This window comes from Cajanus cajan, chromosome 1 (genome assembly GCF_000230855.2).
Source record: "Cajanus cajan strain Asha chromosome 1, NIPB_CcT2T_4, whole genome shotgun sequence".
Lineage (NCBI taxonomy): Eukaryota > Viridiplantae > Streptophyta > Magnoliopsida > Fabales > Fabaceae > Cajanus > Cajanus cajan.
The window spans coordinates 77953915-77970171 of record NC_138517.1 but is presented as its reverse complement, the minus strand read 5'-3'; the positions used below and the strand labels follow the sequence as shown (position 1 = coordinate 77970171).

At 34.1% G+C, this 16257-nt stretch overlaps 1 protein-coding gene and 1 pseudogene across 2 annotated transcripts; both read left to right on the top strand.

Annotated features, from left to right (window-relative positions):
* Positions 1 to 4507: 4507 nt before the first annotated feature.
* On the top strand, positions 4508 to 10097 carry LOC145951656 (uncharacterized; annotated as a pseudogene). The gene is made up of 3 exons (XR_014429529.1): positions 4508 to 5282; positions 5488 to 5925; positions 6059 to 10097. The product of XR_014429529.1 is annotated as an uncharacterized LOC145951656 (transcript).
* A 2862-nt stretch (positions 10098 to 12959) lies between these two features.
* On the top strand, positions 12960 to 14571 carry LOC109790581 (universal stress protein PHOS32). Its single transcript, XM_020349765.3, has 4 exons — positions 12960 to 13256; positions 13782 to 13891; positions 14112 to 14230; positions 14340 to 14571. Exons 1-4 carry the CDS (start codon positions 13079 to 13081, stop codon positions 14419 to 14421), a joined length of 489 nt encoding a protein of 162 aa, XP_020205354.1. The 5' UTR covers positions 12960 to 13078; the 3' UTR covers positions 14422 to 14571.
* Positions 14572 to 16257: the final 1686 nt, after the last annotated feature.

Sequence of the window (16257 nt, the reverse complement as noted above, 5' to 3'; positions counted from 1 at the left end):
TGACGGTGGATCTGGACTTCCAAGTGTGTAAGTGACATCATCCGAGTAAACCCGAGTGAGGATTATATATCCTGTTTAGCTGTGACCGAGCGGGCGCATTGGGCGTGAAAACGGTTGGGGTGGTTTCGGTAGGATGGAATGTCACTTATACAGCTCTATTGTTATGGAGATCTCCTAGGTGTATGCGTGACGACGCATTAGATGATTGATATGTATGCCTATCTGTCATGAGTTGCATTCATTGCATGATTATTAATATGATGAAGTGTGGTGTTTGACTTCATGTTTGGTGAATGAATGATTGATTGAGATGAAAGGTTCCTTAGGGACAGGATTTGGGATGCATGTGTAGTATAGAATTTTTATTCTGTACTTGTATTATTGATCTTTGAATTCTAGCTTACCCTTCTGTTTTCCATGTGGTGGAACTGCGGTGATCATACTTGGTATGGGAGCAGGTCAGGGATAGCTTGGGAGTAGAGATGATCGTTGTGAGACGAGGAGCTGAGTCTCGTGTTTTGAGTTACCATTCTGGGTAACATTTTTTTTGTCAGTGCTTGACCGACACTAAGGAATATTTTGGGATGACTGTACATATATGGTGCTATATTTTATATACAGAAACTTAATTATTTCGATCTTTATATTTATGCCTGTATGTATGTGTTATTCAGTTTAATATTCTCTTAGTTAACTAGTTGTAGTGCGATTCCACTAAGTGTAGAGACCGTGGCGGGTCGTTACACATTTAAATTTCAATTATCTGCAATGAACACCATTATCCTGACCTTCCAACTTGAAGAAGTAATAAATCTAACATAATCACTTAGATTTGAAACTCTTTTGCTTGGCATACACAATTTCTTCTCCTTTTCTACTTATTCCAAATTTATCTACATGTGAGCTCTCTAATTTTGATTTTTGAAGTCATTTACATATATATGATCTCTTTCCTCTCAACTTATGTTGTCCTAGTCTGCTAGAAAAATGTTTGCAGCTTTAAAAGGACATAAGCAATGATTGTTGAATTGGTTAAAGTGTCCATGAAAAGTTAGTTGAATCATTGTATTAGAATGATGTTATTTTAATGTAGGTTAAATTAGACTTGTGTGCTATTTTAGTATGATATATAGTAAATAGGATATGATGTTATTTTGGAAGGGATTAAGATCATAGTGTTATTTTAATGCCGTAGGAATTAGGATATTAGTGTTATTTAGATATAACATGAATTAGGATCTTTATATTCACTAGTACAAAAATTAGTTTTAAGATCGGGGTTTTAAGATCGGTTATTAGAGAACCGATCTTAAAAGTAATGCGGTGGCAATTTTGTAAATAAGATTACAACTTTTAAGATCGGTCACATTTTAATCGATCTTAAAAGTGACACGATGGCATTTTTGTAAATAAAGTTATAAATTTTAAGATCGGTCACATTTTAACCGATCTTAAAAGTGACACGATGACATTTTTGTAAATAAAGTTACAACTTTTAAGATCGGTCACATTTTAACCGATCTTAAAAGTGACACGATGGCATTTTTGTAAATAAAGTTACAACTTTTAAGATCGGTCATATTTTAGCCGATCTTAAAAGTGACATAGTGGCATTTTCGTAAATAAAGTTACAACTTTTAAGATCGGTCATATTTTAGTCGATCTTAAAAGTGACACAGTGGTATTTTTGTAAATAAAGTTACAACTTTTAAGATCGGTCATATTTTAGCCGATCTTAAAAGTGACACGGTGGCATTTTTGTAAATAAAGTTACAACTTTTAAGATCGGTCATATTTTAACCGATCTTAAAAGTACTTTTAAGATCAACTCTTTAAAGGACCGATCTTAAAAGTTCTTTCTAAATTTTAAGGTGAAAGCATTGAAGAATCTCAGAGCAAGCTCCTATCAGAGTTTTTGAATGTCCTGCGTAGTAGGCGACCCACTCAAGGTATCACAATCGAACTTCACTCACTATCTTGCGCCGTCTCGCTCTGTATTGTGCTACGATTCTCGTTATTTATGTTTCAGTTCCACTAACCGTCGAACTCGCGAAGCCGGTGGAGAATCCTTTGCACCAAACCGCTCCTCTAACGAAGGAAGAGGTTTCAAAATTCATAGCATTTTTTTTTATTTTCAGTTTCTACTTCATTTACTGGTTTATCGCATGGAAACATTGTAGATCGAGATATTGGAGTCAATTTTTCTCTGGTGTTGTATTTTGAATCGATGATTTTGTTATTCGGAATTGATTTTGAACTAGAGAAAAAAACTCGTTGATTTTGGATCGTAGAAAGGAGAGCAAGGACGGTTGCCGGTGTTGATTTTGAAGCGGAGAAAGAAGCCGTGCGTCCATTGCTTAAGGTAATATAGACAAGCATTCCTCCTTCCCCGCGCGCGGGCATAAGCCCTTTCCCCTAATCCTTTGTTTCGTGCAAGCATCATCTAGAAGCTTCTTTCCCTCAGAGAAGCCCTTTCCCTTGAATCCACTTCTGTCACAAAATTATAATATATTTACAGCACAAAATTATAATTCTTCTACTCTGTTGTTCATCCACTTCTGTCACGTTTCTATAATTACATTTTGTATTTTAAAATCAAACTTCTGTTTATATGTGAAGCTCATATTCTCACACTTAATTTGATTATTTGCTTGTCCTATTAGAGCAATTATGGTTATAATAAGTAAGTGGCTATAGTAGTGTTAGTGATTGATGTATACTGATAATGACTATGATTTTGATAATAAATTTGTCGTTAGTAATTTCTCCTTTGCTTAGAAGGGGAGTTAATTAATGGATAATGGGGTCTTATTATATCATTTCACACCCACCCTACACATAATACAAAGAATTGAAGTGGAACGTAGCTTCTGTTCTTGTCTCCAGTTGATGCTAATTAATTAATCTGTCCTCTTGATATTATGATATGGTCAACATACAAAGTGAAAGGAACAGAGATACAGGTAGTCCAAAGCTCTCTTGATTATTTTCTTTTAAGGTTTATGATGATTATACCTGTGAGCATTTCACCAATAATTTTCTATTGCCACCATCCATATTGCATTTATCTGAGATTATATATTATCTTGAAATGGGGATAGGCTACAGGTAAAATTTTAGCCCAAGAAGCCCTTGTTGAGATAAATTATTATTAACTGATCTTTTTATGTTATATACCAACCAGTCAAATTAGCTATAATGGTCTTGCCAATGATGACGCTTTAGCAGTATGAGATGCATGTATCATGTAGAGGGGCAATCACTGCACCGAGTTACTTGGAAAATTCAACTAAAATGCGCTTTATTGTTTTCAGGTCTTTAGTGGTGTTACTTTGGTTTGTCATGGCTTGTGTGATAGGTGAAGGTTGCTTCTGCTGCTACATATCTCAGAACTTGTATAACACATGTACTCGTGTTCTGCTGCATCTTTGTGCTTAAGATCCAGTATTAATAAAAAAAAATATTTGGCTTATCAAACGTGACATGTCCGTAGATAAAGGTGGAATAATAATGCTGCTATATATATGGCCATTTTCATTAAGATAAACATGACCTGTCCGTAGAATAAGGTTGTATATATTCCATGTTGAGGTATAATAGGATGTGCATCATCCAGTGTTGTTATTACTTCTTTCTCACTCACGCTATTTTAATTAATTATAGAAAGTTAAAAATCCTATCCACCCCTGCCTGTAACTTCACTGAATTTTTGGTAGCAGCCAATTTAAATTAACCGTTTATGTATGTAAAATTGCATCTATTTTCAAAGAAAAATTATTAATATTAGGGAATATTAATTGCCAGAAAAAATGCTTTTTATACCTGAGAATTGTGCCTACTGAAAATCGTGAATTTTAGGTGTGATTCTTGAAAAATAATTAAAATGTGTTTGATTAATCATAAATATTATATATATTTTTAGAATATCTATTATATTTGTGAAGCTTATTATAAGCTAATTTCCAGAATATCTGTTATAATTGTGAAGCTTATCTGTTATAACTTTGTTTGTTTGATGTATGAAGTTACATGTATATGTATGTGTTTATAATTTAAACTAAAGAAAACTTAATTAGTTATATAGTATAAGTTTGTCTATTTAATATTTTGTGTTACAGGGATATCAAGCCAGACAACTTATTACTTGATAGATATGGACACTTGAAATTGTCAGATTTTGGACTTTGTAAACCATTAGATTGTAGTACACTTGAAGAAAAGGATTTTTCTGTGGGTCAGAATGTGAATGGATCTACACAAAATGAAGAGTGCACAGCTCCCAAACGCTCACAACAAGAACAACTGCTACATTGGAAAATGAACAGGAGGACACTTGTAAGTTCACTGCAATAGTGCTATCATGTTCTGACTTAATTTTATTTGTTATGATTGTACACACAATTTAGAGACGGTTGCAGCCTTTTTATGGTCCAAATGAGTTAGCCACTTTTCTTCTTCTTTTGGGTTTAATACTAGGCTCATGATACTAGTCCTACATATACGTGGATCAACATGGCAGGATATATTTGTGATTATATATATAAGGGTCTTTTTTATTTTCATTTTTATTAATGGAGTCAACACAACAGTTGTTATAAACTAATAAATTATATATATATATATATATATATATATATATATAATGTTATGTGTTATTTTAAAAATTATTGCTAATTATACAACTTTTTGTCTTTATAAATATTATTTTGACAACATAATATAATATTTACATTGAGTAACCTAGCTAATATAATATTTTATGGATTTTTACTTTTAGTTTTTAATTTTTTTTTGATTCTCACATTTTAAGTACTTGAACATTTTTTCCTATCAATATTTTGATTTTTAATATTAAAACTTTTTGTTTGTGAAAAAAATTTCAAAAGTCAAAATTAAATAAAATTTATTCAAAAATAAAAAATGGTAAAAATTCAAGAAATAAAAACATTTAATCTAATATTTAAATATGATGTTTTGTTGATACATAGGTAATAAATGAACACTTTAATTTATTTGTTGATACATATGACTACATAAAATTTGTTGTTATGTTATTTAATCCTCAAATTGGAGGGCTTGGCTGTTACAATTGTGTAATTGATTATTTCACTTTGTGTTTTTTGCATTACCAGTGATTTCATGGGATATATAAGTTTGTTTCTAATGTGAAATATATTTTTGTGTGCTCTTTTTTTGACTTGTGGTAGCAAATGCTCATAAATCATACAAGGAAGGAGTGATTGTCTCGTTCAAATACGTCCTTGAAGTCCTCTTCATTAATTGTTAGTATACTATACCATTCTACTATAGTTTCTTATTTGAGATTCAATACAAATGATTAACTTTATTTAATCATTTGTATTGAATCTTGAATTGTCTTGTTGGACAGTTTGGGACAATTTGTTTTTTTTTTTTTATACAAGTTAAGTCTCATTTTAAATAACGAGATTGACATGCATAGTACATGTTTTTTTTTATAAAGAACAGAAGTTATGGACAACAGTTGGTTATTGAATCGAAGTTGGATAAGTGCATCACGCATGAGTGATCAGTATGAGACTGGAGTGGAATATTTTCTTGAATATGTACTACAGAATGCTAAGGATGATATGAATGGAAAGTTTTTTTGCCCTTGTGTTAATTGTTGTAATACAACTCGCCTAGAACTTGATATTATAAGGGAACATCTTCTATGTGATGGGTTTCTTAAGAATTATACACGTTGGATATGGCATGGTGACAATATTGACATTCCAAGTGTGTCAGTCGAAACTCAAACTCAAACTTTTACAGAAGAGGTAGATATGGATGATCGACTAGAGGATATGATCCGTGATGTAGGTCCAGAATCATTCAATCAAGCACATATGTATGAAACTTTGTGCAGTGATTCAGAGAAGCCGTTGTATCTAAACTGCACAAAATTTACAAGATTGTCTGGAGTATTAAGATTGTCTGCAGTATTAAGGTTTGCATCAGTGTCCAAGATGTGGGTTGTCACGATATAAAAAGAAGCAGGATGATTCTGATTATGATGTGAGCATTAAGGGTTCTCCAGCAAAGGTTTTATGGTATTTGCCAATTGTTCCAAGATTAAAGCGTTTGTTTGCTAATGTGGATGATGCAAAGCTAATGAGATGGCATGGAGATGAAAGGAAGTGTGATGGACAACTTAGGCATCCGGCAGATTCCTTACAGTGGAAAAAAGTAGATTCTATATTTCCAAATTTTGGCAAGGAGCCAAGAAATGTCAGGCTTGGATTAGCTACAGATGGAATGAATCCGTTTGGAAACTTAAGTACTAAGCATAGTTCATGGCCTGTTTTACTAATAATTTACAATTTACCTCCATGGTTGTGCATGAAGCGCAAATATGTAATGTTGTCTATGATGATTTCTGGTCCAAGGCAACCAGGAAATGATATTGATGTCTATTTAAGTCCATTGGTTGAAGACTTAAAGATGTTGTGGGAGGAGGGAATTGATGTGTTTGATGGGTATTCAAATGAATTGTTCAGGTTACGTGCCATGTTGTTATACACAATCAATGACTTTCCAGCATATGGAAACTTGTGCGGCTATAGTATTAAGGGGCATAAAGCTTTCCCTATATGTGAAGAAGACACTTGTTACCATCAATTACTTAATTGGAAGAAGACAATTTATCTTGGCCATCGAAGGTTTCTTAAGCCTAACCATCCATATCGAAGGTTAAAGAAAGCTTTTAATGGATTTCAAGAATATGACATTGCTCCTACTGCATTAACAGGTGAGCAAGTTTATGCACGAGTGAAGAATTTAAATGTGGTATTTGGCAAGAAGGAAAAACAACCCAAAGAGAGAAACATATGGAAGAAGAGGTCGATATTATTTGATCTTCCATACTGGAAAGTTCTTGATGTTCGACATTGCATTGATGTCATGCATGTTGAGAAAAATGTATGTGATAGTCTAATTGGCACACTTCTCAATATCCAGGGTAAGACAAAAGATGGACTCAACTCCCGTCTAGATTTATAACACATGGGAATACGACAACAATTGTATCCACAATCTAAGGGTAAGCGAACATATTTGCCCCCAGCATGTCACACATTGTCAAAAAAGGAGAAAATAAGCTTTTGTGAGTGCTTACGTGGTATCAAAGTACCACACGGTTACTCTTCTAATGTAAATAGTCTAGTATCAATGAAAGATTTGAAATTAGTTGGCTTGAAGTCTCATGACTGTCATGTACTAATGCAACAATTCCTTCCCGTCGCTATACGTGACATTTTACCTAAACAAGTGAGACAAGTCATAACTAGCCTTTGCTTGTTTTTTAATGGCATATGTAGCAAAGTAATTGATCCTCAGAAGTTGGATGAGTTGGAAAATGAAGCTGTTATAATATTGTGTCAATTGGAGATGTATTTTCCTCCTTCATTTTTTGACATTATGGTTCACTTAATCATCCACTTGGTCAGGGAGGTTAGGTTGTGTGGTCCTGTCTTTTTGAGGTGGATGTACCCAATTGAGCGATACATGAAGATATTGAAAGGGTATGTGAAGAACCAACACCGTCCGGAAGCATCCATTATAGAAAGGTATATTGCAGAGGAAGCTATTGAGTTTTGTACTGAATACATGACCCAAGCTGAATCAATAGGCATTCCTAGGACTCGTCATGAAGGAAGAATTGCTGGGAAGGGTACAATAGGCACAAAACTAAAGAGCATGTCACAAGAAGAAGTTCTTCAAGCTCATTTATATATTTTGAACAATACCGATGAGGTTCTTCCTTATTTGAATGCCCACAAAGACTTGGTGAAGAGAAACAACCCTCGAATGCCTGAAAAATGGGTGTTGAACGAGCATAATAAGACTTTTGCTGAGTGGTTCAAAAAGAATGTTGGGACAAATTTAAATGTTTCTGAAACTTTACAACGCTTAGCGCAAGGGCCTAACTTTGATGTGTTTACTTTTTATGGATATGACATTAATAATTATTCATTTTATACAAAGGCACAAGATGACAAAAGTACCATGCAAAATAGTGGGATTATGATAGTTGCTCAATCTATGCATTTCGCAACCAAAAATGATAAGAACCCTATCACAGCATCGATGTCCTATTTTGGGGTTATTGAAGACATATGGGAGGTTGATTACGGTCCATTCCGAGTACCTGTATTTAAGTGCAAGTTGGTTGATAGTAATAGTGGTGTCAAAATTGATGAATTTGGATTTACCTTGGTGGACCTTAATAAAGTTGGTCATAAGGAAGAGCCTTTCATCATGGCTATCCAAGTAAAACAAGTATTCTATGTCACTGATCCATCTAATAATAAGTGGTATGTTGTTCTACAAGGTAAGAATAACAATGTATGTGACGAATTTGGAGATTCGACCGATATTATGGATACTCCTTCCTTTTCAATACATGTGGCACCAACTTTCAATGAAGATGATGATGTGGATGATGTGCATGCCACTCGTGATGATCATCAGGAAGGAATATGGGAGAACATTCCAACTTGATAATATTTCTAAAGTACGTTATTATAATTTATTTGAGTGTTATTTGTCATCAATTCAATTTATACTAATGAATTATAATTTGTTTTTGTGTTAATAGGTAAATATGGATGAACAACAAGACTTTCTTTCAGGCTCTGCACAGTCTACATCCTCTACAAAATCTACAGCCAAGAAGAATGTCAGAGGTCCCACTAAAATGAAATATGTTGCAACCAAACGTCTCAAGGGAGAAAAGATACATGTTGATATAGATGAGATCACTGGGCAACCTATAGAGGATTCAACAGCCCAGTTTATGAGTACCATGGGGGTTCATGCTAGAACTAAGATTTCTATTTTAATCCCTAGTTGGGATGATGTAGAGGAGGTTGTCAAAAATCATATTTGGGCTGATATTATGGTAAAGTTTTATTTACACTCAACATTTTCATTATTAAACATGATTAGAATATCAACATGTATTAACTCATTATTATCGTAAATGTAGGAAACTTGGGACATTCCCAACACAGAGAGGATGAGAAGGAAGATCCTCTCTAGTGGCTGGGAGGTGGAGGGCATATAAGACCACCCTCACAAGCAAGTATATTTTTGGGGGAAAGAAAGGAGAATTCCCTGGTAATGAAAACCCCACTATAGATCAAGAGACATGGGATGCATTTATAGATTCTAGAATGAGTGAGGAGTTTATGGTAAGTTAGAATTATGTGCATTTTCATTTGTGTAGTTGTGAATATTCTTTCTTGCCCTTAATCTTATTATATGTTATTTTTGTAGAAGAAAAGAAAAAAGGCACAAGAGACTCAGGCAAAGAATGAAACATCTGTTATTACGTCTCGTGGGGGTTATCAATTACTTAAGAAGAAGATCATGAAGGAGAAAGCTATGAAGCATCAGGCTAGCCAAGATGACAATGTTGTTAGTGATCCTCCATCTCCACCCATGCGCCATGAATTATGGAAGTTCGCCCGCATAAAAAAAATGGGCGAGTTTACAACTGAGGCAACAAAGGAGATTGTTAGCAAGATAGTAAGTATAATTTTATTGTTCATATGATAGCAAGATGGTAAGTATGATAGTAAGATTGATAAAGGTTTATTAAATTATTTGTGTCTTATGTTATAGGAGATATTAGAACAACAAGCCAAAGAAGGATCTTTTGTTTCCCATGGACGACAAGATATACTTACTGTTGCCATTGGGAAGCCTGAGCACACAGGTCGGGTTCGAGCAGCTGGAAAAGGTCATAACTTGCAAACTTACTTTGGACGACAATCAACTTCACACTCATCTACCTCAGTGGATCAATTGGTGGAATTGAAGGTGTCTCAGGTTGTGGAAACTTTGAAAGAGGACATGCAAAGGCAAATGAAAGAGGAGATGCAAAGGCAGCTACAGGAGTATATGCAATCATTTAGCCAACAGTTTCAACAGACTACTCTTGTGACAAAACCAGTTGTTGAACATTTGAGTACCAAAGGATCATGTGCAGCTATTGATCCCACTACTACTGGCATTAACCCTAATACATCTAATCAATGTGAATTATTAGTTGATGGATCACTAGATCCTGTGGGCATAGGGAGGATTCACATCTTGGGGTCCATTGTGCACCATCAAACCATGGAAGATGATATGGTTAGGGTTTCAGTTTTGCATGTTATACACCCAAAGGCTAGAGTTCCTGTGCCCACAAAAGAGGTTCAAACTATAGGACAGGCCCTAAATACCTTCCTTCAGTGGCCTCGTAAGTTGGTGAAGGTTTTATCTATGGAGGTATGTTATTTAATTATTTAATTTTAATTTATTGTTATTTTATTATAACGTAGTATAATATTTTGTACTTTGTTGAATAGGATGTTGTTGCCCCACCAAAGGGCAAACTTACCCCTTCTAGAAATCTACCTCCGATAAAGAGACTGTGGAAATTAGTTGCAAATATGGAAGATGATGATCAACCCAAACAGATCCCTTGGGATCCTAAAGTGTTTGGCATACCTAGTAAAGTACCCTTGTATATAAGTCAGAGTGACATATCAGAGATTACACACGGGCACTGCATGTTGAACATATCAATTTTACAGTTGTGGATATTGTAAGTATTTGAATTAGTTTTAATTTTGTTTTGTTGCTTTTATCTAAGTTTGTTTCTAACCTTGTAGATTTATCCATAAGTTGAGTGTGGATAAAGGGAATGATAACATTTATGGATTTTTGGAACCCGAAGCAATCCAAAAAAGTGGGAACAAGGCAGATGAAATACAAGCTTACATCCAGAATTCGATGTTTGACTCAAATAAAAACATTTACTTGGCCCCTTACTTTTATGAGTAAGTCTACTTGTATATAATTGATTATAAAATTTTTAAAAATGTATTCTCTATTACTAATTATTTCTCAATGCAGTGCTCATTGGCAACTTATAGTTATCTGTCCTATGGAGAATAGATCTTTATGCTTTTGTTCATTGTATAAACCTCCTCCTGCAGACTTCAAACAGTTATTAGATAAGTAAGTTGTTTAAAAAAACTACTTTGATTTATTGATTATCATTACATTTTATTTTAAACTATAATAATAATATCATTTTATTATAGGACCATGGAAGGATATCATATACTTAGGGGTTCAAAGTCAAAAAAGAAAATGCAGTGGTTATTTGTTAAAGTAAGTAATTTTATTCTAATAATGATATTTTTCTAAGGTATTTTGTTTTGAATTACCATTATTATTAAAATTAATTATTATATTATTTTTGCAGTCTCATAAACAAATAGGAAATTATGAGTGCGGATACTATGTAATGAAGGCAATGCATACTATTGTTAATTCACAAATAGTATCTGGGTGGACTGAAGTAAGTTTTACAATTTTGAAAGTTTTTATTTTAAATTTTCATTTTGTCATGTTTTATGAATACTTCTAATTTTTCTAATTTTTTTTATAGATATTTATAGATCGATCACCATTGTCATCAGAAGACATCAACATCATTAGGGAGCAATGGGCTACATTTTTCATTGAAACACTAACTAGTTAGGACTTATTCTTTATGAAATACTTATTATGTATACATTATTGTATTGAATATGTTTCCAAAAAGTTCTCTTGTATTTTGTATGTAATCTGAACCATTGAAAATATATCATTTGCCTGGTATTAATTTGCAGGTTTTGTTCAGAAACCTTCTTAAAACAAACTAATCATTTTAAAAAAAAATTCACAACTTTTAAGATCGGTTATGGTAATAACCGATCTTAAAAGCTGGACTTTTAAGATCGGTCATGGTAATAGCCGATCTTAAAAGTTAGACTTTTAAGATCGGCTATTATCATGACCGATCTTAAAAGTCCAACTTTTAAGATCGGCTATTGGCATGACCGATCTTAAAAGTTCAGCTTTTAAGATCGGCTACTAGCATGAACGATCTTAAAAGTTCAACTTTTAAGATCGGCTATTAGCATGACCGATCTTAAAAGTCCAACTTTTAAGATCGGCTATTAGCATGATCGATCTTAAAAGTCTAACTTTTAAGATCGGTTACTAGCATGACCGATCTTAAAAGTCCAGCTTTCAAGATCGGCTATTATCGTGACTGATCTTAAAAGTCTAACTTTTAAAATCAGCTGTTGGAGTGACTGATCTTAAAAGTTGACTTTTAAGATCGGCTATTGACGACCGATCTTAAAACGTCCAACTTTTAAGATCATCTCTTTTAAGATCGGTCAAACAACCGATCTTAAAACTCAAAAATGACCGATCTTAAAAGTGTTTTTTCCACTAGTGATTATTTTGATGTAGTAGGATGAATGAAGTGTTACCTTAAAGTGCTAATATTTTTTTAATACCAATACTTTTTTTGCATTTGATATTTGTATATTATAGTGCATTGTCTTTATTTGTACATGACATTTGCATCCGGTATTTGTAACTCAACAATTTAAAAATCATGTAATTGAATATTTCAGCTCCTTCTAGAAGGCTTAATAATGTAAAGGCCTAAAGGGTGGATTGTTATGGTGAGGATACCTTGTATCGTGACCTTCTCAAATTATTATTAGTGGGGTGGATTATTTTGTTAATTTAGTTTTGATATTTAAAAATATAGTAAAAATACGTTATTTAGTAAGAAGAGAGAAGAGAGATCTTTGTTTGGTGTCTCTTTCTCCTTTAATAGAGACACATATTTATATGAGATTTGAGGAGAAACAACTTTTATATGGTACACACATAAATACTTATTTCTGTCGATCCTTGATTATAAACCAAATAATGAAGAAAAAAAATGTATTCTTTAATTTTGAGAATCATTCCTTTCATTTTCACCTATTCGATCCATGCAAGGCTTAAAGTGAGAACATGTGTGGCCAATCTGAGCCACCAATGCGGAACGCAATTGTCGCTCTTTCATTGTCAAACTCATAAAATGCGGTATTCGTTCTCCACCTTCGTGCATTGTTCCATCAAACATTAATTCACAAAACAAAACAAGTGAAAAGCTAAGAGAGACTCCGAAAAACGTTTATCTGATACAACGTTGTTTTGTTGTAGAGAAAAAATGGCGGGTGTTAGAAGATTGGGCGTGGCCGTTGATTTCTCACCATGCAGCATCAAAGCTCTCAGATGGACGGTGGATAACGTCGTCAAAGAAGGGGATCACCTCATTCTTATCATCGTTCGCCACCCTGAGAACTACGAGCAAGGCGAGATGCAGCTCTGGGAAACTACTGGCTCACGTTAGTAACCCTAATCCCTACATATAAATATTCACCCTTTATTTTCATTTATTCACTTTCATTTTCTGCTCCTTTACATGTTTTAATCACTTCACATGTGCCCTAAATTATATGTAGGACTTGACACGATACAACAAAGATTAACTCAATCAATATCAATTAATTAGAAGTTTAAGTGCAAACTCGTTTGATTCCTTTAAGTAAAGTCTAAATTTTTGTCTCAATGAGAGATCTTATTAAAGACTGTCAATCATGTTTTTGACATAGATTAGTCATTAATATTAAATAATTTTAACTAATAAAATATTTATCAAAAAAATATTCCATTGAAATTAATCCAATTATGGGTTCAAATTCCTTAAATTTAACAAATGCCTTCTTATACAGATCGATGTTTGTTTTGTTGTTCCTAATTGATGGGGTGGAAATATTTGAGATTTTAGTGATATATTTTTATTATATGAAGCATCGATCGCTGGTTATTTATGGGTTTTACTTTATGTACATATATTGATCTAAATGCAGCTCTGATACCTCTTGCCGAGTTCTCTGACCCCACGCTCATGAAGAGATATGAAATGGAACCTAAACCCGAAGTGATTGATATTGTCTCAACCGCTGCGAGGCAAAAAAGTGTATGATTTATTTAATTTTTCTCTCTGGGTTATAGATGACTTTAATTAGAATGTAGTATATATTGTAAAATATAAAGGTTTATTATATGATACTCTCATCTAATAATCTGAAATGGTCATATGCATTAAAAAAAATTTGTTAGTGATTATAATAATAATTACTTTAAAATCATGTTTCAATAATTTTATAAGTGTAACTTTTACGATTTTGGGGTGACAGATTGTGGCACTAATGAAGATCTATTGGGGAGATGCTCGTGATAAGTTATGTGAAGCAATTGATCACGTACCTCTAGATTACCTTACCATGGGGAACAGAGGCCTTGGCCCGCTCCAAAGGTAAACCTATTATATGTGCATTTGGGATAGCATGCATAGTTGCATGTGGGGTTGTTAATGATTCTTGAGTTGCTTGGATCAATGAGTTTCATTCTTTTTCTTTTTGTAGGGTTATAATGGGAAGCGTCAGTAACTATGTCGTGAATAATGCCACTTGTCCTGTCACTGTGGTGAAGACTTCAGACCATTAGTTTTTAGTTTTCTATTTTGATGTAGGAAGAAATTAACTTGTTGATCTGATGTGCATGTTGATGACTTTGGTATGGTTATTGCTTGCAAAGTCTGTAATCTCTGAATAACTTTTTGAGTAAAGGATTAATGATGAAATAACTTTCGGTCAAGTAGTAGGGTTGAGATAAAATATATATAGTGTTAAGTTTCAACTTTGGTATTGTCATTGATTCTGATATTTAAAAAAAAAAGAAAGATGAAGACAGATCTATACCTGTATTTAGAATAAATGAATCATGTGCGTAAAAGTTTGCATGTCAGCATGCAGAATTAACTAATTGACTCCAGTCGTATACGATTGTAGACTTTTAAAAAAAATAAATAATATAACATGAGAAATGGAAATAAAAAAAAGAGAAAAATATGTGGCACGGAACAATTATATAAATAATATAAGTTTACAATTATTTAAAATCTCTTGTATTCACTGTACTTTTATGATTGCGAAGGATAAAATAAATCCAAAAGTGCTACACATCAGGTGGCAAAATGATCTAACCTGCCAAAGAAGTGAGCCAAAAATTGTAACCCGCTTTAATTGTTTATGATTTAAGACCAATTATGAAAAGATATATATATATAGAACTTAAAGGAATCCAAGGAAACTTTCTACATATAATCATATATATGCTCTACTAAAGGCATATTGAATAAAATTTGTAAAGCATTTTGAACACATCAAATTTATCTTTGTTAAAACACATATATTATTATTTGTTTATAGGATAATGAATCATACTATTATTATTTTACCTCGGTTGACAAGAGTAGCCAAGTATGAAAGACTTTCTATAATATCAGCCTTCAACATACACTAGTACAGAATGTAGATTTGAGGTTTGAATTTAAAATTAATTATAAGAGGACCGATTTAATAAGAGTTGCGGTAATATTTTTAGAGAATTTCTACGGTACCCTTTATAAAAGAAGGGTACCGATACTGTTGATGATGTGTCACTTACGTGTAAATTCAAGTTATTTATAATTTTTTAATTATTTAAAATTCACATCGACGTATGATGTTTACGTTTTTTAATTTTTTTTTCCGAATCTTTTTGCCTTCCTATTTCTTCCCTCGCTGCAAAAACCCTAATCCCCGACGTGTGCGCGGAAACCTCATCGGCGGAGAATGGCGATTGTGACCGGGGAGATCGATACCTCGAGAAGTTGGTGCACTTCGTGGAGGACCAGGCGGGACCTCTGATCGAAGGAGCCTTGGTGTTGAAGCTGAATCTGGCGGGTCTTCACTACGTGCAAACGAGGCTGGAGGCGCTGCACGAGTTGGAAAGCCTCCTTTCCGGTGCTCCGGTGGACTACCTCCGAGCGTACGTGTCGGACCTCGGCGACCACCGCGCCTTGGAGCAGCTCCGCCGGATCGCTGAAGGTCGTTTCGGTGCTCCCTCATCCAATCAGGGATCCAACGCCCTTGTCGTTTCTTCCGTTAGGGTGCTTGAAGGTTCTCGAACTCAGAGGTTGCGACTTGTCAACTTTCGCCGCCAAAGGCTTGCTCGAGCTCCGCCACACACTCGAGAAGATTGTTTGTCACAACTTTACCGTGAGTCGTATTCGTTTTCTATTTGCTTTCTTTCTTTCGCAATTTTGCTGAGTGTTGAGTTTTGTTATTAGGATGCTCTGCGGCACGTGTTTGCTAGCAGGATAACGGAGGTGAAGAAGTCTCCGCAGTGGAACCGCTTGTCTTTTGTGTCATGTGCGTGTAATGGCTTGGTTCTCATGGACGAGTCTCTGCAGCTTCTTCCCGCGGTTGAAACACTTGACCTCAGTAGGAACAAGCTTGC